Source organism: Micromys minutus, assembly GCF_963924665.1.
Source record: "Micromys minutus genome assembly, chromosome: 3".
NCBI lineage: Eukaryota > Metazoa > Chordata > Mammalia > Rodentia > Muridae > Micromys > Micromys minutus.
The window spans coordinates 69,605,847-69,629,003 of NC_137972.1; the positions used below are offsets into that span (position 1 = coordinate 69,605,847).

General features: G+C 45.8%; 1 protein-coding gene across 2 annotated transcripts in view; it reads left to right on the top strand.

Moving 5' to 3' along the window:
- Window positions 1-23,157, top strand: part of IGF1R (insulin like growth factor 1 receptor) — a 264,623-nt gene that overhangs the window by 189,285 nt on the left and 52,181 nt on the right. For both annotated transcript variants that reach the window (XM_080914258.1, XM_080914259.1), the window contains exons 3-5: window positions 13,921-14,233; window positions 18,349-18,500; window positions 21,421-21,565. In XM_080914258.1, coding sequence (XP_080770384.1) covers window positions 13,921-14,233; window positions 18,349-18,500; window positions 21,421-21,565 — 610 coding nt within the window. The remainder of the gene's footprint in view (window positions 1-13,920; window positions 14,234-18,348; window positions 18,501-21,420; window positions 21,566-23,157) is intronic.

Here is a 23,157-nt window from a genome sequence, read left to right on the forward strand (position 1 = left end):
AATTCCTTCAGTGAATGTTTCAACGCTGTACAGTCCCATTTAAAACAAACAAACAAACAAAAAACTGCTTGAAACTGAGAAATGATCATTTCCAGAATATTTGGATTCCTGTATTTGGGACATCAACACTTTGTTTTAAAGACTTATTTATTTTATGTATATGAGTACACTGTAGCCAGAAGAGGTATCAAATCCTATTACAGATGATTGTGAGCCACCATGTGGTTGCTGGGATTTGAACTCAGGACCTCTGGAAGAGCAGTCAGTGCTCTTAACCGCTGAGCCATCTCTCCAGCCCTAATATTTGGATTCTTATTGTCTCGAGGGACATCAACACCTCTAATTAGTTTTAGCAAAGTTGGTACCTTTTCTCCCAGTATATTACATTTGTCACCACCTCTGCTCAAAAAATTCAAGCAAAGTAAAATAAAAGCCAACAGAGGTTTGTGGCACTGGCACACACACACTCAGAGAGGGAGGGGGGAGAGAGATTGATTAATATTCTAAAGATGGTATTTCGACAGTCGCATGGTCTTCTTTCTAGGTACTTTTGAACCATCAGATAGGCTGAGTGCATATGTTCTGTGTATTTATGCTGGCAGTCATATTTCCAGCTCAGAAAAAAAGAATATTTTAACTCCAGAAAGTGGAGCCATCATGCATGCTGGGTAAAAAGAAAGTGTACTGTGTTGATTTAGTCTAATACATACTCTAAAACAGACATTCTCAACTTGTGGATGGAGACCGCTATCGGATATTTACGATTTGTTACAGTAGCAAAAGTGTCAGTTACAGGGTAGCAATGAAATGGTTTCCTGGTTGGGGGAGTCACCACAAACTCAGGAACTGTTGGAGGGTCACAGCCTTAGGAAGGTTGAGGACCGCATATGTTTAGAACTGCAAACGCATCTCAGAAAGCAGAGCAGAGATGCAGAGGCTTCGGAGGTCTTGACCAGCCGTTGATATCTGTGCTGTTTCAAACTTGCATGTTTTGTTAAGAGCTGTCACTGATTCAAAGGCAGCTGTGCATTCTGGAGGTTCAGTTCTGCCAGTGATCCTGTTTGGGTCGTGGCTAATGATGTCGGAGACCACCAGTTGGTGTAAACGTCACTGTGTCCACACAGTGACAGTCGCCTAAGACACATCTCAGGTATTTTTTAATGGTCATTTATTTCATATGTGGGCAAGTGAGGTAGTTGTAATGGAGTTTAAGATGCCTAATCCCATGTGGTAATGGTTAAGATTCTAGAAAAGCATTAATCTGGAGACATTAGGAATTGGTATAAACAGGAAAAGGAAAAGCTGTGCAGTGAAAACTAACCAGCTTCATAATTAGTCACAGAATTGTGGTGTGAGATACCTGTTACCTTTTCTGATGTTCCCCAAAAGAAGGGTGGACTGTGAAGACCGCTTTTTCCTTCTTTTTATGGGGAGTTGCTCCTCTTGGGGCAGGATGGAGAGTCACTTCTGAAAGGAGATACTACAGTTACCAGAAGCACTGTTTAGAGAAGAGTCCAGGAGATCCCTCCCCCCAACTGTGGCTAGGCAGCCTTGGAGCAGCTGCTCCTACTGTCTATAGGAGCAGCTGCGAACAGGGGATGCGTGTTTATGCACACGCAACCATCCGCATTCCACGGGTAGTCTATACGCACAGGCGTCTCTCACATTTATTATTCTTTCCTTCCATGGTCTTGCTTTTCTTTCTTGCTTTTTAGGTTTATTTATTTTATGTTTGTAGGTACACTGTAGCTGTCTTCAGACACACACAAGAAGAGTGCATTACAGATGGTTGTGAGCCACCATGTGGTTGCTGGGAATTGAACTCAGGACCTCTGGAAGAGCAGCCAGTGCTCTTAACCACTGAGCTATCTCTCTAGCCCCATGGTCTTGATTTTCACAACAGAACTTAATCCTAGGACTCAGGTGCTCTGCTCCGAGTACTGGTTGTCTTGTGGGTGGCTCTGGTCAGTCACTTCAGTTATCTTGACATAAACCTTTCTGTGTGTGGAGTGGGGCTTCTGCATGAGCTGTTAAAGCCTTGTACCTACCTCTTGGAAGCGCAATTCCACTAAAATCAAGTGGAAGAGGCAACAAGGGAGACACAAGCTATAAGGCACTGACCTGGGGCTGTGTGCAGTGACAAGCTCACACCATCGGTCATCACCGGTTAGGTATGCGGTTGTCCCCAAACAGGTTCAAACACCCGTTATAAAGAGGTGCAGTCTAGCCCGGTGGTGGCGGCAGCGTCAACAATGCACACTTTTAATCCCAAACACTTGGTAGGCAGAGTCAGGTGGGTCTCTGAATTCCAGGGTAGCCTGGTCTACAGAGGGAGTTCCAGGATAGCCACAGTAACACAAAGAAACTCTGTCTTAAGAAAAACAAAACAAACAAACAAAAACAAACAAGAACAACAACAAAAGAGGTATCTAAGCAAGGATGGATGCTTGAGGCCTCCCCTCTGAGTCTGGCCTTCACTCAGTCCTAACAAACCCCCACCCCTCTCCCACCGACTTGCCCCTGTGGAGCACAGGCCTGCCTTGTTAGGAAGTGATCAGCATTTCAGAGCCCACACTGCTTCACATAACTCCACGTACAGTACCAGGGAATGGAAACAGGGCTGGTCGCACGAACAAGCGGAGAAGTTATAAATAGAGAACGCTCTCCCAATTCCGCTCTAGTTAGTCATGGGGAGACCGTGTGAGTTTCATCAACTTATAAGGAATATACAAACAGTTCCAAATTTAAAATAACTTGGAGTAATTTTTAAGTGTGTGAAGGATACTTTTTTCCCCTTCCTGTCCCTTTGTGCATCTGTGACAGGCAGTCATAAGTGACCCCGCCTCCCTGTCTTCATGTGCTGGAGCCTGCTGAGAAGGACTGTAGGGGACCTGGCAGCTGACCATGCCTCATCAGCTTTGAGGGTCCTGCCTGTCCTGATCCTAATCCAGTGCCAGCTCTCCTCCTGTTTGTTTTCTCCCCTCTCTTAAAGTCCACCTGTGATTTTTCACATTTGTATGTAGGTTTTGAAATAGGTGGAAAAGAGCATTTTAGACTGTTTAAGAGTTTCCGGGTATTAAGATGGTCTGTGAGAACACGATGCTGATCTAAGGACTCTTAAGGTTGAGGCCCGCCTTTTGTCGCCATCTTTTCAGTTGACTGTCTCTCCTGCCCTTCCTCTTCGCTGTTGCAGCATCAGCAACTTCCTGTTGGTGGCACAGGTAGCTGAGCAGAGGGGAGACGTGTTCCACACCGTGGGTGACCATTCCTTTACAGGTTGTGCCCACTGTGACAGCCCTACCTATCAAAGAATGGCCCAAATTAGTGTGGATAGGGTTAGCCAAAATACAGGGTCTGGTGTGCAAACAGACCCTTCTCACAGCCTTACCTGGACCTCAGTGTTCACCATTTTTGTCTTTGACCTCCCTCCCCCTTCCAGGTTTGTCAGCGTTTCTGGCGTTTCTACTCCCAAGTTCCTGTGATGTTTTTACTCCACAGTGATAGAAAGGCTCCCTTTCCCACAGTGAGAATCAGGGCAGACCAAAGCCAGAAGAAGGACTAGTAAACACCATGCCAAAGGGTGAATCTTGAAAGCATTGTTTTAAATGGAAGATGGTGGTCACAAGAGAACACCCTTTGTTCGATTCCTCTAGGTAGAATGTTCCTGGCAGGCGAATCAGCGGAGAGAAGTAGAGAAGAGGAAGATTAGTCATTCCCCAGAGCTTGGGAAAGCTTAGCTATGTAAGGGTTTTTTTTCCCCCTTTGGGACAATGAAAATATTCTAACATCGATTGTGGCAGTACTTGCGCAACTCTATGAAGACACTCAAAACCACCAGACTTTCTACTTTGAAGTGTGTGTGTGCGTGCACTTGTGCGTGTAAATCCGATATTACAAAATGTGCAGGAAGAAGAAAGGAAACTCTTGGCCCACCTTGGGCACAGGAACCCTCGAGTCTTCTCTGCTTTGTTGGCCTTTGTTATTTATTGAAATTTCTTGCTCTCCGCCTTTGGGTCAGCAGCACCTCAGTCCTCACTCTTTGAACCCAGCTTTCTAGACACAATGATGCTATTTATAACCCCCCCCCCTCCGGCTTCTTTGTTACCTCCTTTTGCAGTGTTTGTTTTCCTATTTTCTCAATCCTCTGCCCAGCACTGCTTGGTTCCTGAGGCTTCAGTGATCCCGTGGGCATTGTCGGTAGGCGATTGTTTCTTCTGCTCATTAATGAAATGTTCCCAGATGCTTCGGCAGCTGAACTCTGTGGCTTACCTTCTGTCCTCGACTGCTCTATGCTACTCCGTTATTTTCTCCAAGCCTTCAAACTGTGCTTTCCCAAGAGGAGGGCACACTGAACTGTTCCCTGTCTTCAAAATTTTATTGGGGGAGGAGATTCCCACGTATGCCACAGCATGTATGTGGCATTTGGAGGACACTTTGTAGCAAATGATTCTGTCCTTCCACCATGTGGATCCGGGGGTGGAACAGGCCATCAGAAGGGTACCCTCAGTATTTACCTACTGAGCCAATCTCACTAGCCCTGACTCAGATTTTTTTTTCTTCCATGATAAAGTTTCGGTCTGACTGACCTGTGTGAATTGGTGAAGAGAGTGCATCTGTACTGTTACAATGGGTTTACAAGCTTGGTGAGGAGCGGTCCTTGAGTGAATATTGTCTCTGAGCATTTGAAAGTCTAAGCCTGATAAAGTGCCACTTACCCTGTGAATTGTACTAAGTGGACTCATTGGGGCGGCGCTGACTCTGAGGGGCCTGCAGTCTTTTGGGTTTTGTGGGTCTGGTTCCCTGACATCACAGTCATTTCCTGTCAGATAAGCCATGTTCACTGTATCTTTCAGGAGAGAGGCTTGTCTGTTAGTGTGCAGCATTGCAGTGGCCCTTGGAGACACCAAGATCCAGCCTTGTGGCTAGGCACGGTGGCACACATCTTTAATCACAGCGCCCTCTGGACACAGAGGCAGGCAGATCCCTAAGTTTAAGGCCAGCCTGGTCTGTAGAGCGAGTTCTAAAGCAACCAAGGCTATGCAAAGAAACCCTGTCTTTGAAAAAAAAATTTTTTAAATTTGTGATAGTAAAATGTCTATGAGACTTCTGTTGACTGCAACTCAAACAGAGGAAACAGAATTGATACATATTATTTCTTTAGTATCATTTGTATGGGGGGGTCTCTTCCAATGTGTGTGTTTCCTAGTTTTGTCCTTCAGACAGAGATATACCTCAGAGTAGAAAAGGATGCTAGGACCTGTGGTTAATTTCTTCCTATGGTTGCATGCTTTAAAAGAAAAATAGCACGAAAGCAACTCTCCTGCGGCACGCCTTTCAGACAGCAGAGATGTTCAGAGGTGGTACCAAACCATAATGGGAAGATGTGTGAGAGGCTGCTGTCATCTGTTGGGGACTCTGAATGTGATGCGTAGCATAAGGCACAGCTTGCATGAGTTCTTTAATATCCCCGATGTCTCCAACTTGGCCATCTCTAAGTGAAGGATGCCCACCCTTTGTGATTGTTAGGAGGATTAAATAATGTATATAAATAACATACTTAAAGTATCATCGGGCATATGGGAAATAACACTGAAAGTTAACTCCATGTTAATAAGCGGTCTTGTATTTTGCCTCCATGCTATAAATTGGATTTATATAAGAGAGACTCAAACAGCTATTAGGGAAAGGATGACCTGGGAAGTTTCAGTGATGAGAGGCTCAGAATGAGTCCGCTGAGTATGGACATGTCCTTACTTTTCAGAGCTGAGTCTGAGCAAGTTGCCTTAGCCATGGCAGACCAAAACTGATCCTTCGGTCTCAGCATATCCCACACTGTTCAAACGGCTTCTGTGCAGTTAGAATAGGGTTGCAAGCAATCGGAGAGGGCAGCCCCACGTCCCCATGTGCCAAACCTTCATGAAGCACTGGGGATTGAGTGTGACCGGAAGCTGTACCTGGGAAAACTGCTGTCTGGCCATTGAGGGCCACTGCCTGCAAAGCAGTGGGCTTCCCTAGTGCTACCTAGGAAGACTGTCTAGGGGCTGTGTAGATGTATTTGGAATTGAGATGGGGACTTGTCTGTGACTCTGGCCATCTGTGACTGGACCATGCTGCCTCTAAGGCAGTCCTGCAACTTTGGAGGTGTGGAAGGCAAAGAACAAAGCCAAAGGAGAACTAAGGGGATCAACATTATGCGGCTTGTAACCAGCCCTCTGTATACTGCCCAAGAATCAAGAAACTTCCCAGTTATGGGTGCATTGTCCAAGGCTCTTCGCTTTAGGAAGCAAACCAACCCAGAGCAGTTGAAAATTCTCTAAAAGTCAATAAGGAGAAAATGGCTGCTAGCATCAGGTGCTGGAAAAGTCCGGACCTCTCATAACGAGTGCAGACAGGTCAAAGAAACAAAACAGTCATGGTCCTGTCCTCACCCCCATCCAGCCTGCTGTGCTCCAGGAGTGTTCTGCTTAACTCCTCCCCACCTCCGCCCCGCCCCGTGGAAGTTCTCAATCTGTGACAGCCTTTCTGTTCAAACAGAAACTGGAACAGCTTCAGGTTCTAGCTTAAAATGATATCTCCTCTGGATCTGCCTTCTGCCCCTCCACAAAAGGAGGAGGTTATTTTGTTTTGGTTCAGGTTGGTTTGGTATGGTGTGTGGTTTGGTTTGGTTTTTGGCATTAGGCAGAGAGTACGTTTACCAATGTGACCCTGGTTGCCCGGTGAACGTGCCTTTGCTGTGTTAGCAGTGAGGTGGCTACAGTCTTCCAGGAAGACCTGCTTACGTACTGTTTTAAACTGTGGATGCTTGCTAGACAGTGAGTTAGACCATAAGGGTGTTAGGGTCTTCTCTTCTTTTTGAAGGAAGCATTCTCCTTCCTCCTCATTCTTACTCTCTGTTTCTGACTCTCCTGTAAGGAAAAGATGACGGAGCACCAATGAAAGGAAAAGTCACTGAAAGGAAAAGTCACGGGGCACCAATGTTGTGAAAAGATGACGTTCCGGGTTTCGGCACCAATGTTAGGGAATGGATGAAGAGAGTGGGGGGCATATGGCCCATTGGAGGTGTGGTGAGGCCTGGGGGCAAGGGAGATACCTCTGGGGGGCCCATGTTGGGAATCCCTTCCCCCTAAGGGACCAGCCACACAACAGTATAGTACAGAATAGAGTTTATTTAGGTCATGAGGGAGTTAAGAGGGTAGTAGAGGCAGAGAGAGAGTGTGTGTGTGAGTGTAGAGGAGTAGAGGCAGTCCATGAGCATGTGGAGAAAGAGGGGGAAGAGAAAGGGAAGAGGAGGGGTAGGGTTGGGAGAGCAAGAGAGCCAGGAGATGAGAGAGGCCAAGAGAGAGAGAGGAGGGGGCAAGCAGCCCCTTTTATAGTGTCAGGTCACTGGGGCAGAGCATACCTGGCTATTGCCAGGTAATTGAGGGGTGGGGTTTACAGAATCCCAACATTTCCCACCCTGCTTCACTCCCCTCAGTCAGGGTGTATGGGGGGGGGGGCAGCACTATTTAGTTTGACTTTTTGAGTTAAGCCTTTTCCACCAAGCTGCAGACTTTGTTAGGATGCAACCCAGTAGCTCTCTGAATCTAAGAAGCAACATACACAATTCAGTTCTTACGATGTATACCCATCTTACCTGACACTGGATAATTTATAAAGAAAATACTGTTCTTTATAGTTCTGGAGACTTGGAAGTCCAAGAACGTAGTGTCAGCCTCTAGTGAGGACCTTCTTATTGCAGTGTGGCATGGTCAAGGCATCCCTTGCTAAGCTTACCTGCTCACTCTGTCTATCTGTCTCTATATAAGAAGAAAGCACTACCACAATGATGTCCCATTCTAGAGACACCATACAATTCGAATTCCCCCCCAAAGGCCTTACCTCCAACACAGGAAGTTTAGTTAGATTTCCTGTCTTACCACCATAATGATAATAGCCAAATTCCAACATGTGATTTTTGTTTCAGAGATATAAAAATCTTTGTAATATCTTAGTTGGGGGAGATCAGAGTGGGGAAAGGTATATGAAGAGAGAGAATAGGAAGGCAGATTGAAGACTGTTTAATAAACTGAGAGCATTGTGGTGCGCTTGTAAGGTGGACACAGCACAGACCCAGCACAGACCCCAGCGAGGCTGTTCTTCCTGTCCCCTCCATGGATCAGCTGCTCCTTCTCTTCAGTCAGGCACAGTTCCTGCCAATAAGATACTCAGTCTTCGAAAACTGAGTTCCCTGGTCCATCTCAGCCTTTCTTGAAAGGCAAATGGCTGTTTTGTTTTGTTTTGTTTTTTAAGCATCACAAACAGCTTCCTTGCTGGTTAACTTGAGGACAAAACAAAAGGTATGGCCAGCCTTGGTTATACTCTGCCCTTGGGCTCCTGGTACTATGGCTGTGCCTGAGACATCCATAAGTACATTATCAGGAAACTGGAGAGGTGGTTCAGTGGTTATTCACAAGTGTTGCCCTTTGCCCCTGTAAGAGCTGGGGACCCAGGTTAGGTTCTTAGCACAAACATGATTGCTTCACAACCATCTGTAACTCCAGTTCCCCAGAAATCTGACATCTTCTTCTAACCCTCTGGGTACCAGACATAAAAGTACATACATACAAGCAGGTGAAACACTCACACATAAAATAAAATATATAAATCTTTACAAACAAATATGCACACTATTACCATTGTGGTCCTGAGTATTTTATGTCCTCTTGCTTTGGACAGGGCCAAGTTGACTACCATCTAAGCCTATGGGAGAAGAAGAAAGGGAAGAGGAGAGGAAGGATGGAGGGGGTTCTGCATGTTTAAGTACTGAGCAGGATGCCCCCCAAGATCAGCCCCAAGTCCATTCAAGGCTTTTCACTCTCTTCCATAGGATGCTTGGTTGGGGGAAGGAAGCGAGTAAGGCTTCTTTGGAGCTAGGCCACTAGAGCCTGCAAACAGTCTTGCTGGCTCAGTTTCAAACCAGGGAACCCCATGGAAATTCTAGGAATGGGGTTTCAAAGGATATGAGGATTCTTGCCGGAGGAGCTTACAGGCTGATACCAAGGTGGATTTTTAACTCCGTACTAGAGTTTGGACTACAGTTGAATACCATGTTCAGAGCCTCGCTCCCCATGGGCTCTAACAATTACCCAAAGCACCCGTAGCTCCCACCACCAGCCTCTGCGTTCCCACCAACGCTGTCCACTTTCTTATCTAATGCTTTCCATCCTGTTCTGCAGTTTCATTACCTCTTACTCTTTCCATGTAGGACTCAAAAGTTTTAGTTTGTTCAAACACCCACAGACCAGTTCTAACCCTCAGCAGTCATTTACATTAAAACTAAGTCTTCAGTAAAAACTCGTGTGGCCCAGGGACTTTCCTTCTGAAAAGTGGAGGCTCCCTTAGCCAGGAACTTGAACATCGTGTGCTCTGAAGATACAGCCTCTCAGAGCGTGTGATCATTACAGAATTTACTGACAAAAGCAAACACAGGCTAAAGAGAAATTAGAAAGAACTTAATAAATGCAAGGACCCTGGGGAGGAAGAGTAAAGAGCCAATGTGTGAGCCTTGTTTTTCTCTCCTAGAGAAATAAAGAGTAGTTTCTAAATGTGTGACCTACGGATGGACGCTTAGCCTGGACCAGCCTTTCTGGTGGTTGACACAGGACATGTTGTACCTTTTCTGATTGTTTCAGTAAGGTTTTGTTTTTATTGTCCTCCCTGATTAATTTCGAGGAAAGAACGGTCTCGTGGGCAGAAATCAATTTGCTTTCCCTTCATGCGTTAGTTCACAGCTTCCATTTCCTCTTTTTAAGGTTGGGCTGCCCTTTAGCCGCGCCCGTGTGCCCCCTCCTCGGGAACTGGAGGAGAGGTCCCCTTCTTTCCCCCACAGACCTGTCTTTGGACATTTGGTTGCTGCACTAAATTTTAAGTTTGGCACTCAAGTGGGAAACCATCCATCTACTGGCAGATGCACTGCCTGGGGCTTTTCAAGAAATCCCTTAATAGTCCTGAACACTAATAATATTTATATACATCGAGATGAGACAAAATTTACAGCAGGCTTCTGAAGCTGGTTCCAGGACTCTCTAATCCCAGATGAACCTAAGTTCTCTTGCTGCCTCCCAGAATCCTCTTCTGTAGAGAGAGGATCACCACTTTCCTTCCTGTAGCCAAACAGATTTCTGGAGTCAGTCCTCTGGCGAGCAAGACAGCTTTTCTCCATCTTCTCTCTTTCTCTTCTTGCATACACTTTTGCTATCCCCCCTGCAGAATATTAGATGTGCTTTTGTTCACAGTTGGTATCACTCACTGTTAAGGGGCCCATTGATCTGGTATCTGCCTAAAAAAAGAACAATTCTATCTATAAAGGCAATGTTTTAACTTGGGGGTAATTGGTTCAGTGTACAATGTACAAGGTTATTTTCCCCTGCTTTTATATGGTGCAGGCTTTTACTACTATATAGCTGTTTGACTTTATTGTCTGTTTTATCTATTTTCTTTCCTGTGTAAGTAAAGGACTCCAAAGTTGGCATTTGGTCCCCATTAATAGTCGTTGCTGATAATGGAGATAACTAGTCAGTTTCCCTCTCTAATCACAGAACACGGTGTTGGTGGAGGTGTTGGTGGAGGTGTTGGCGGAGGTGTTGGTGGATGGCTGCACCAGGGGGTCCTTAGCTAGTTACGTTGAGCTTTCTGGATCTGTTATCCTGCATGAGCCCTAGATGGGGACAGCATAACTGGCAGGAGATTGCTCTCGTTGGGCCATTCTTCCGTCTTCCTGTCCACTCTGGCTATCAAACCTCTACTGTACAACCTGATGACCTCTCTGGTGTGAAAACCTAGCCCCTGCCTGAAGCCTGAGCGATTCCCTGCTGTCCGTCAATTGGTGTGCCTGTGGTGCCTCCCTGAGCTGGTCCATTTTGGTCCCAGCAACATCCCAGACAGTATTTTTATATGCAATCATAATGACCCTCCCCATCGTCCTTCCATTTTCAGTGCCAGTCTCACTGTCTCTAGAGACCTTTCCAGTCACCCAAGGTCCTAGGAACACCATGTGCCTGGTCCTATCTGCTTCCCTGATATGACATCCTTTCCTTGAGGTCAGGGACTGTCACTGTACAGTTGTATAGGGTGTCCAGTTGCCTGGCACACAGGTGCAGCAAATATCCAGTAAAGATAAAGAAAATGTAGAATAGATTGTTGACTTCTGTTGTTGACAGGTTAAAAAGCAAAATTAACAGAAACAACCTGTGTTTCATTCTTTTTTTGGTGTGGCCAAAGATAGTAACTTCTGATTGTTTGTGAGCTAGAAGAGATGTTCAAAACCAGCCAAAAGCTAGCTATAATAAACAAATGTTATAAACCAGCTAAGAAGGCTTTCTTCCTTCTCTTGTGTGAAGATAGGTTTTCTGTGCAGATAGTTCAGTTGCGTGTAATAGATAAAAGTTGGTTTCTCTTCACCTAAAGAAGTTCAAAGGTCAACAGCTGCAGTGTTAGTCTAGAGCAGCGGTTCTCAGCCTTCCTAGTACCCCTAACCATAAAATCATTTTGTTGCTACTTCATAATTTTGCTACTGTTATGAATCATAATGTACACATCTGATATGCATATGTCTGACATGTCACCCCCAAAGGAGACCGCAAACCGAAGGTTGAAAACCACTAGTCTAGAGACATCAGGCATCCTGAGAGGCCAGGTTCCTTTGAACTCACCATGTTGCCTCATGTTCCAAGATAGTCTTGTGAATATCTGTGTATCAGTCCTGTGTTCCAGCCAGCAAGAAAGAAGGAGACACACACTGTGTTTTTAAAGGAATGTTCCAGGAAGCTTTAGTAAAATGTTTGCTTACAACCCATGGGGTGGAATTTCAAACACATGGCAGCCACACTTCTAGCTACAGTGGAGGAGAGGAGGCATCAGAGCCAAAGAGCACAGCATGCTCAGCCAAATACCGAAAACCCCTTCCCTGGGATAGAACCTGGAAGGGGAAACGCCTTGATGTTTCTGTGGACGGATGCCGTTAGAGTAAAGTGCAAGATTACTTCACCGTGGCAGTGTTGTGAGAACTCCAGTGTCCTTCCTGGGTGATGCTACTGACTTAACTGTTGATGGCCTGGCATCTGTTTGTAAGTGTAATGACATGGGACTTCTTGAATGTGACTTGCAGCTGTGTAGACAGACTCAGTGCAGTAGGTCTGAAAACTAATCCTAATGGCATGCAAAGGTGCCCACAGAGATGGCTGACGCTGAGACACGGCTGTCGTGGTGAGAGATGCCGGGGCTGCTGTATGGTGGCGGCATCCACACACATCTATCCGGTACTTTCTCGTTGGTGTGCTCTTTCTATACAAGGATGTGTATACACCCACGCACAGAAAGAATCTGGGAAAAGACCACATCATGAAGGGTTTGCAAAGCAGCCGTTTTGGGGGGCAGATGGACTTGTGTGTTTGTGATATTGTCTGTGGTTACTGGGGCTTGTTTGGTTTGGTTTTGGTTTTAGTGTGGTTTTTTTTTTTAATAATAAAAACAAGGAATCTTGACTCATCAGTACATCACAGTTAAAATATACATATTTATATAGGTTTGTAGTATTTCCAAACAATCCCCCCATAGGGTACATGTAATGCTAACCAGATTTCTTCCTCTTCTTTCTCATTCTATTTCTACTTTGTTCACATGAAAGGATCATAGGCCAGAGTGTGTGTTTATGATGGTATATTTATAGGACATAGCAGAGTACCTGTCTGGGGTACAAGTTTTAGATCTGTGATTACTGGGCCTGGCTTTTAAATTAACAAGGCCTACAGTAGGTGGTCCCTAGTAAGAACCCTGTGTTGTACCATTTGATCTAATGACTTGCTTGTGATCTGAAGGTTGTGCTGTGCAGAGAAATTGCTGTCTTTACCTTTCTGGGGTAAAGGCTTTAAGATGACACAAGCAGACACGAGCATTGTGGTGCCTTGATTGTCACTTGTTCGTCTTTAGAGCACATGGCAGAGTGTCCCTCTGTAGCCTTGATTTCTCCTTGTAGAGTTTCAGAAGGAGGGACCACCGCCACACAGTGCTTTGTAAAGGGTGTGGTTCTAGTTTGCTGTAACCCAGACATTTTGACCAGTCTCGTGCTGTATTCAGTGCTTCCCTGTTGTGATAAAATACCATGACAGAAAGTATAGCTGGAGATAGAGGTTTATCTTGGCATACAGCTCCAGAGGGGACAGAGTCTATCGTGGTGGGGAAGGAAGGCATGGCTTCAGGCTTGTCAGGCAGGAAACACAACGTGATCACATTTCACCCACAGACGGGAAATAGAAAAGTGGGGCCAGGCTATAAAACCTCAAACTTACCCCCAGCAAAGTACTTCCTCCAGCAGGATGTTCCCAAACAGACCACCCCCAACACAAGCCGGTTGTTCACATCCATGGACCTGTGTAGGGCATTTCTCCTTCAAACTGCCGTACTTGGTCTGCCTCCTCTCTTTTTCACTGCTCTGTGTGTGGGGGGTAGGCAGTGTGCACGGGCCAGTGTTCACGTGTGGTTCAGGCATCCACTGGGGTCTTAGAATGGGATTCTCACACAAAAGGAGGGTTGAGGAATGCAGTACCTTTTATCGTCCTAGCGGCCCATGTTGTCTCTATTTTTCTCTGTTCACCAGTACCCTTTCAATGGGTGTAGCCACCCCATTTCACTGTCATGGGTATTAGATGTTAATGGCTCTTCCCCTACCAAAGCAAGAGTCTGATGGAGAGAATGGACTCGGGGTGTGTTGTGTCTTTTACCCAGGTGGAATTCACAGATGGTAAGGTCTATGCAGATTTCAGAGGAGGCGGGCATTCCTAGCCCACCTCCGGTACATCATCTAACTCCGGTGGTGGCAGCAGGCGACCCAGGGGAGGCCCTGTAGCCCTTCGTCTTCACCTCCCTCTCCCTCTGTTCCCACAGTGTGCCCCAGCGTGTGCGGGAAGCGAGCCTGCACCGAGAACAATGAGTGCTGCCACCCGGAGTGCCTCGGCAGCTGCCACACGCCAGACGACAACACAACCTGCGTGGCCTGCCGACACTATTACTACAAAGGCGTGTGCGTGCCTGCCTGCCCGCCCGGCACCTACAGGTTCGAGGGCTGGCGCTGTGTGGACCGTGATTTCTGCGCCAACATCCCCAACGCCGAGAGCAGTGACTCGGACGGTTTCGTCATCCACGATGGCGAGTGCATGCAGGAGTGTCCCTCGGGCTTCATCCGCAACAGCACCCAGAGGTCAGTGGCTCTTGTCTTCTCCCTCCCCGAGACTCAGCAGGGTTCTCTGCTGCCTCTCCCCTAAGGGTAGGGACACTGTGGGGGGAGTTCATCCGGATGGGTCTCTTGGAGGGTAATGGCTGAGCCTGTTTTAATGAGAATCTTGGAGGGGGTGTGTCTGTTTCCTTTCTTCCTTGGCTTGCTTTTTCTTTCCCCCTTTGAGGAGTGCCTTGCTAGCACTGAAGAGCGAAGACTAGCTTGCCTGCCGGTACTCTCATAGCCTTGCTCCCCGTGTACCTGCTGAACCGAAGCACAAGAGGGGGAGACTAACGGCAGATACTCCATCTCAGATTGCCACTCTAGGCCAGTGCAGGCTTTGGCAGTCTGAGAGGGAGCGAAGACAATCCTCACCAACACTCCTGAGGCCTGGGAACAGGTCTCCCACTTCTCAGTGCAAGCCTGGGCTCTGGGCATGAACTAGGAGTCAGGTCAGCCATGTTTTCTGCCAGAACCTCCTCTCTCTAAGTAAGCTCTGCTCCTCTGCACCTTCCGCCATCTTTGTGGCTGCTGGATTTCCTTCCCGGACTCTGGGGCTTCGCTATGCAAACAGAGCTGTTTCTGACTGAACAGGCAGCATTTCCACAAACTCGTGGTGGGCGACGTTCCTGAAGACAGGTCTTTATAACTTTGGAAACAGAGGACAATCAGAAGTCTGGGGTTGCTGTTTTCTTACCTCAGCAGAGCAGAGGACTTTGGGGGAAGGTTCCGTTGTAATCCATTCCCTGCTCCCTGTGCTATACACACATACACATTTCTGAACATCTCAAAATACAAGTAGGAGGCCCTGAATGCTGCTCACACTTAGCTGTGAGATGCCCTTGAACCTGTCCCCAACCTGTGGGATCCAGTCTCCAGTTTAGGGAGGCCCTGGATCTAGACCCCCAGCTTATAGGAGGTCCCAGATCCTGTCTCTGGTACATAGAAGGCCCCAAGTCCAATCTCCAGTGTTCTTAACAGTTCTGTAAGTACAAAATGCATACTTTCGATACAGTCGCTTTCTGTAAAAGATGCCCAATCCATCTTCAATAAGAAGACTCCATTTCTGCTATAGCATTTGGAGATGTCTCTACTGTAAGCTGACTGCTGGATCAAACCAAAGATTAAATGTTCTTTCATAATGCTGAGATGGAAAGCCAATTTCTACCTGTTTAATTTCTGTACCATTATCACAGTAAAAGGGAAAAGATTAAATATTTTTAAACGATTAAGCCAGGGACTACAGTGACTCAGAATTGCATAATACAGTCTATTAAAAATAAGTCTGCCATTTCTTACTCATGTGTTGACAGTCTCTGTTAGTCAACTCTTTGTTACTGTACAAAATACTTAAGTTTATGAAGAAGAGGAGGAGGAGGAGAAGATTGGTTTCCGCTCTTGGTTCCATTGCTTTTGGCGTGTGTCAAGGACAGACTGACCTCCCAGTAGACCCTACCGAGTTAGACAGTTAACGAGCTATTACAAGGTGGGTCTTTGAAGGCATTCTCCATCTAGATAATAAGTCTTAGGATATAAAGGGGCTGTACTAGTCCACATCTTGAGCCAAAGACCAGTGTCTGGCAGTAGGTGGGTGTTCAGCCACCGTTCAGACAATACCTTCCTTCTGGGACTTCGAGCAGTGAGGGAAAGCTGGCCGCTAAGAGTCTTGGTCTTCAACCTCACTATGTCATGTCTGACCTGCAAGTTTTATTTCCTCTCCCTACTCAAAGGCATTCAACTGTCCTGTAACACACAGCGAGGATGCAGTGTATTCATAGGAGTTGGGTCCCCTTCCCTGCAGTGTGGTCTTAAAGCTCTGGGCCACTGCCCCCTGCCCATTCTCACAGTCATTTCCATTTTAAAGTAAAATACTACCAAGACATGATAGTTGGCCCTCTCTCGGCCTTTGAAGCCTATTTAGCGCTTACTTGAAAGTATTTTTTAAATATTGTTTATGCTCTGTCTATACGAGAGCGAATTTTAGGAAACCTAAACTCTACATATATAATCAACACGTCCTTATAGAAATGTTTTTAATTGCTAAATGATTCCTAGACATTTTAACAAAGGGGGAGGTGGTTCCAGTTTTTCTATTTGAATAAAACAAAAAAGTGAGGAAGGAAAAAGCACAGTCGTGGTGACCCTGCACATTTACTTCACATACTTGCTGTAACCTCTTTGTAACACCAGGAAGTGAGGGCAGCTCCCATGCCCTGTAAAGTAAGTAGTAAAGTGGCCCACCCACAGAACACAGGTGAGGAAAAGAAAGGTTTAACTTCAAGGATACTGTGCACCGGGAAGTACACCAGCCTCAGCCATGTGCTATGTGACTCTGCATTTATGTAATGACCCCAAAGTGCCACCTTGGCAGTTACCAGGAGTGATGGATAGTGAGGTCTGGGGCAGGTTAGAGGGCAGCTACCAATGGGTCACACCGAGAGGACATCGTCCTGGATCTCGATTGCAGTGGGGAATTTGCAGATCTCTCGAGACAGATGGAGGAATGTGCAGAACCCCACACGCATGCCAGGTCACTGTCTTGTTGTTGTGGTGTATGTAGCATCAGTTGGGAGCTTTGGGTGAAGTGTACGCAGTGCTCTGGACTGTCTTTGCAGCTCTGTGTGTGAAGCTGTAGTTATTCCAAAGTATGCTTTGTTTCTTTTTTTAGAGAGAGATGGTTTTATGCCGAGTGTAGTTAAATTAGAGAAACACAAACACAGCACAAAGAAAGTTTAGAAGGAAACCCCTCTCCATTTTTCTGTCAGAAATGAGACCTGTCTTCATTTCTTTTCTGTCGCTGTGATACAATGCCATGACCGGAGCTACTTATAAAACAGAATGTTTGACTTGGCTTATGGTTCCAAGGGGTAGAATCCAAGATGCTGGACGAGCCTTTTGAAGCCTTAAAGCACTAGGAGTGGCACATCTCCTAACGTTTCCCAGACAGTCCTGTCAATCGGGGACTGAGTATCCAGATACATGGGTCTGTGAGGGCATTCTCATTCCGACACCACAAGCACATTGCATGTGGTATTAGAGAGAGCCAAATGTCCCCACTTTGGCTAGCTGGGTTCAGTTCCCATGGGGCCCTGTGAAGACCTCAGCCCCACTCCCCTAAGAGGAAATAGGAAGTTTTAAACAAAACAAAACTGCACATAGTATTTCGGGAAAGGATAGAGGACTTTAGTAAAAGCAGCTATAATTTTACCCTGATCTTCTTTCTCTTCATGAGGTTCCACAGGTTCTCACTTAAGAACAGTAATTTGAATATAATGCTATCCCATACGCCCCAGAGGAATGGGTCGTTTTCTCATTCAGAAATCGACCCAGCCTCTCTGCCCTGGTTGTGTATACAGCTAAGATCTCGGGTGTAGCCCCGGGCTTAACATTTTCTCTGACGTTTCCTGAATGATGGTCAGTTAGCAGGAGAGTAGCATTCGGACCAGGACCTCATTACAGAGCTGAGAACGTTGCTGGCTTTCATTGTATGTGCAGCAAAACAACATTCGGATCAATTTGCAAGTCTCTGCAAAGCACTGTCAAGATACAAATTCACTTGTGCTTTAGCGAGACCATAACAGACCTGCACTGCACCAGGTGCCTGTTGGAATCCCTCCCTGGGCTTTGGGAATTAGACTCCTGATTGTGGCAAAGCCACTGTCCCTTACCCACCACTGCCAGCTTTCCCAGCCTCCTCTGGGGTGTAGGTAAGGGTCTCATCAGAGAGCAGCTGCACTTTTCCAGAGCCCCAGAGTGCCTGTGAGTCTTGTCTCCCTGGGGGACCTGATTCCTCCCCAGTCACATCCTTTGATATCCACGTGCTTCTTACAGATAATGTATATTGTCTAGAAACAAGCAGCATGCTCCCCTCTCCCGTAGTATGTGTTCCCTCTGTGACTGCAGCCTGGATGGCTTAACCTGGGTAGGAAACACTGCCAGACCGTTGGGATGTTTCAGCATGGTTCTTTCATGAAATGCTGCTGTGGTACCAAAGCAAAGCAAAAAAAAAAAAAAAAAAGCCTCCTTTCTTTTCGTTTGTATTTTAATGCAAGAAGATAAACTCGCTTCTGTAATTTGGGTCCACTCTTTATCTTCACCAGCATGTACTGTATCCCCTGTGAAGGCCCCTGCCCCAAAGTCTGCGGCGATGAGGAAAAGAAAACAAAAACCATCGACTCTGTCACTTCGGCTCAGATGCTCCAAGGGTGCACCATCTTGAAGGGCAATCTGCTCATTAACATCCGGCGAGGCAGTAAGTATTCACCCCGCCAGGCCGGTGGCTGGGTCTCTTGGTTTACTTGCACTGACGTGCTTCCTGGCTCTCTTCCTTTAGTCTCAACCAGAATATAGGCTTAGAAAACCAGCATGGGATGTAAGTAAGCCTCTTTAGTGACGTCTCTCCCGTGAGTTTTCTCTGAAACACTAAGTCCAGATTGAAAGGCGGACAGTGCCTGAGCCATTAGCCCAGAGTTTATTCCTGGAAAGAGGATCAGCCCTCATCTTTCTCTAAGTCACATCTTACGCAGGAGGGGCCTGTTCTGACACACAGACCTGATGGCTCAGACCTGTGAGCTGGCTTTTGCTAGCTGCTGCAGAGTCTACACTTCTGTAAGACCAGAGAGTTTGGGTTACTTGCCTCTGTTGAGGAGACTAAGCAAAGGAAGGATTTACTAAATTGACTTTTTGGAAAGTCTTTTTAAAAAAAAAAAAAAAAAAAAAGATCTACACTGTAGCTGTCTTCAGACACACAAGGAGAGAGCATCAGATCCCATTACAGATGGTTGTGAGCCACCATATGGTTGCTGGGAGTTGAACTCAGGACCTCTGTAAGGGCAGTCAGTGCTCTTAACCACTGAGCCATCTCTCTAGCCCTTTTTAGAAAGTCTTAAAGAGTGATCTCCTGGTTTACTTCTGAGAGCCAGAAAGATGTGCCGTCCACACCTCAAGCCGAGGTCTGAGCCTGCAGACTCCCTTTCACTTGGTGTAGACAGTGTTCCTGGTACATTAGTTCAGAATTATATTCGTGAAGAGCACCTTTCATCAGTGGAGACAGACCCCTGCAACCTTCTGTCTAGTCTTTGACAGAGAAAGTCCCCTAGATATATGGCCTTTAGTTCTTGCCACTGGGACCTCTAGGTTGAGCTATTACTATTGTTTCATGGGGTGAAATACTATAGGCAGGAGACTGTTCTTTTAATCTTTATTAGTGAATCTTTAGGGAAAGAAAGTTTTTCTTTACTTCAGAGAAAACACATCCTGTCTGTTAGCATCCTGTTTGTTTGTTTATTTATTTAGCTGATTACTTTCCCCTAAGTATTTGTTAAATAAGTGAATTATATCCTTAGGATGTAGAGGTAATAGAAACAAGGTGGGGTTTTTTGTTTGTTTGGTTGGTTTTTTTTTTTTTTTTTGGCTTTGTTTTTATTTGGGGGTTTTGTTTGGTTTTGGTTTTTGTATTTTGTTTTAGGGGGGTTGGTTTTTTTGTGGTAGTGGTTTCTTTGTAGGCTTGGGGGTTTATGTTTGTCTGTCTGCCTGTTTTATAAGCCCTTAGTTTTTATTACCTACTCCTATCTTTCCATCATGGAGAGGACCCTGTTCCCACATAAGAATGTTGACCCTTATGATATTAACCAAGTTGTATTTTTTTTTAAGATTTACTTTATTTATATGAGTAGACTGTAGCTGTCTTCAGACATACTAGTAGAGGGCAACAGATTACATTACAGATGGTTGTGAGACACCATGTGGTTGCTGGGAACTGAACTCAGAACCTCTGGAAAAGCAGTCAGTGCTCTTAACCACTGAGCCATCTTTCCAGGCCCCCAAGTTTTATTTTTGCTCATACCAGATTCATTAATTTTCTTTAAATTTATTCATACCTAGGATATGCCTTTTCAAATTCATTAACCTTATTGTTTTATATCTTCTTGTCATAGGAGATAAATGTGATTGGGAAATTCAGCCCATGAAGAAGTATCACTAACCAGGCATAATGACGTATACCTTCAAGCCCAACACTTCCAAGGGAGAGACAGACAGATCTCTGAATTTGAGGCGAGCCTGGTCTACATAGTGAGTTCAGGATAGCCAGAGCGCTTGCCTTGCACACAGCAGTCCTAGGTTCAATTCTTGGGAAACAAAGCACAGAATTAGCAGCAGGCACTCTTTTTCCCAGGTTGAATTTCCTGTAGCCACTATGTACAAGGAGCACTACCTGTATGTGTACGGCACGTGAACAGGGCCCTGCGAGGCTCAGACTTAGTATAAGGCTTTGACTTTCTCTTCTTTGTATCAGACCAAAGGGGAATCTTTTACTAAATCAACCTTCAAAAGTCAGATACACTAGAATCTCATTTGGTGGACCTAACCTAACTTATTATAGTCTTAGAGTTTTGTCATGAACTTTTCTGGTTCTTACTTCCTATGTGACGTTGGGGAAGCACAATAAAAGAAAATTCACTGTTCTGTGTCCTGTTGCATTAGCAACTTGTCCTGCCAGCTTTCTGGTTACAGAAGTAATCGTGAGCAGAGTAGAACATTTGGAGATGGAGAAATAATTTTAAGAAACAAAAAACTACTTACAGGCTAGGAATAGGTGTTCAGGGAGGGGAAGCAGGAAGATCAGGAGTTCAGCATCAACCCTGTCTCAACAGTGGACAAGAACAAATCAACTACCTGCAGCCATCATTGCTGTAGTATTGGTGTGGTTTCCTCCAGCCCTAGATGGAGTCTTTAAATTTGGAACTACAGGTCCAGCAAGGGCCGTTCTTACTGAGGCTGGGACAGGTTTGCTCGGTCCTACCATGGCACCGTGGAGCCAGGACCGCCTGTCACAGAGCATATTTAAAAGATGTTTCCTCTGTTTGTCAGCTGGGGGGCTAATTAGCAGCTTGGCATTTCTGATTTCACGTTCTGTTAATCAGCTTGGCAACTGCAACAGCCAGCCTCCTCGAAGTCTGCTTTCCCGCCTCAGAGGCCTTGTCCCTGTGTGGCTTGTGGAAAGAGGAGGCTGTGAGTTTGACAGGGACGGTTGGGCCCATGCCAGCCTTCTCACTGTGCTCCCCCAAACAAGACCTACCTCCCAATGCCTTCACACCAATGTGTATGAACCCGAGTATAGTGTGCCTCCTGACCAGGGGAGAACTCAGTGACACGGACTACGTTTTCTCTAGATAACATTGCCTCGGAATTGGAGAACTTCATGGGGCTCATCGAGGTGGTGACTGGCTACGTGAAGATCCGCCATTCCCATGCCTTGGTCTCCTTGTCCTTCCTGAAGAACCTTCGTCTCATCTTAGGGGAGGAGCAGCTAGAAGGGTAAGCGCTCTGTATTCTCCTTTCACGGTACTGCAGTGTGCTTGTCCTTCTACAGTTTAATAGTGTGTGTGTGTGTGTGTGTGTGTGTGTGAGAGAGAGAGAGAGAGAGAGAGAGAGAGAGAGAGAGAGAGAGAGAGAGAGAGAGTTTGTATGCATATGTACATTTGTGCACACCTCCTGTGGAGGTTCAAGAAGACATGGGGTGTCTTTCTTCTCCACCTTATTTTTTGACACTGTCTCTCATTGAACTTGGAGTTCAGCAGTTTGTAGACTAACTGGCTGACAAGCCTCAGAGATGTCCCTGCGTCCACCTTCCAAGCGCTGAGATTTTAGGCACATGTTACATGGGTTCTGGGCATTGGCCTCGGGTCCTCATACTTGTCCTGCAAGCACTTGATCACCTGACACCGGAGCCATCTTCTCTTCAAACAGAGCATAAAGACTTGCAAAGAAAAGACAGTTCATTTTATTACAAAGATATTTCAACTTGCAGAGCTTGTATATTGGTTAGCTTACAGCGTTTGTTTATTGACTAGCTTGCAGGATTTGGAGTATTGATAGGGATTGAGCCTTCTGCACAGAAATGCTTTACCAGCTGGGTTTTAAAGGGACCGTGGGTTCCTCAGCAGAGCTGGTGCGTACCGTGTATGTGCACAGCTCCTCTCCAGACTGCGGCCTGTCTGTGCCTTTTGCTGGCCCCTTTATGCATTTACTTTGGCTCTGGTGTTTAATGCTCTGAAATTTTATAAATGTATCAGTTAAGCAATCAATTCCCTTAGAAAGAGAGTGTTAGAAAGATCCAGGGAAGGCTTGTCCTTGCTAGCATGTGTAGATGATGTTTCTGTACAACCTCCAGTTTTCCTAACACCAGCCCTGTTCTAGTTCTTCTCCTGATATAGCCAGAAGCAGAGCTTCTCACCCCATCCTTGAAAAGCACCCCCATCTTCCCACTGGGATCAGAGAAGCTTTGGATAAACATTCCTGTCCTTGCAAATCAAGGCATGTGCCACATGCCCTACCCAGAGTGTCACAGTCTTTCTGAGGCCTCCACCTACATGAGGCCATGGTCACCCTTAATTCATTGTTGCTTGTATTAAATTTTAATGTGAACTGCAACTCGGTCTTGTTTCATTAAATTCCCCCCAGTAGATCTGTGCTCTGGAATCCCTGACATCGGGAAGCACTTTTTCTTTGGCAGATTAGTAGCTGTCAAATTTGTTAGTTACTTAAGGATAAGCTTCTCCCCACCCTACTCCCTTTTCTCTCACTGAGCAAGTGATAGGCATAGAAAGTCAAAAGGAGGCTTTGATTATTTTTATTAGGATTATTACATGGTATGATTATCTTATCGTTATGGCTTAACTAAAAGTATCATACACTTAGATGTTGCTGAAAATTGAAGACTGGTTTTTATTTCCAAGAATATTTATAGCCTTTTTTTTTTTCATTATTTGAAACTTAGATATGAAGTACCAGCCAAGTCTTTTTAAGGATGCTGGGATTTGGGAAGCTTCCTTGGAAAGCTGATGCGCCGCCCTGCGGTTAGCGTTTGAGAAGTGGCCTGGAGACCACTGTTAAAAGCAGCGGTTCTC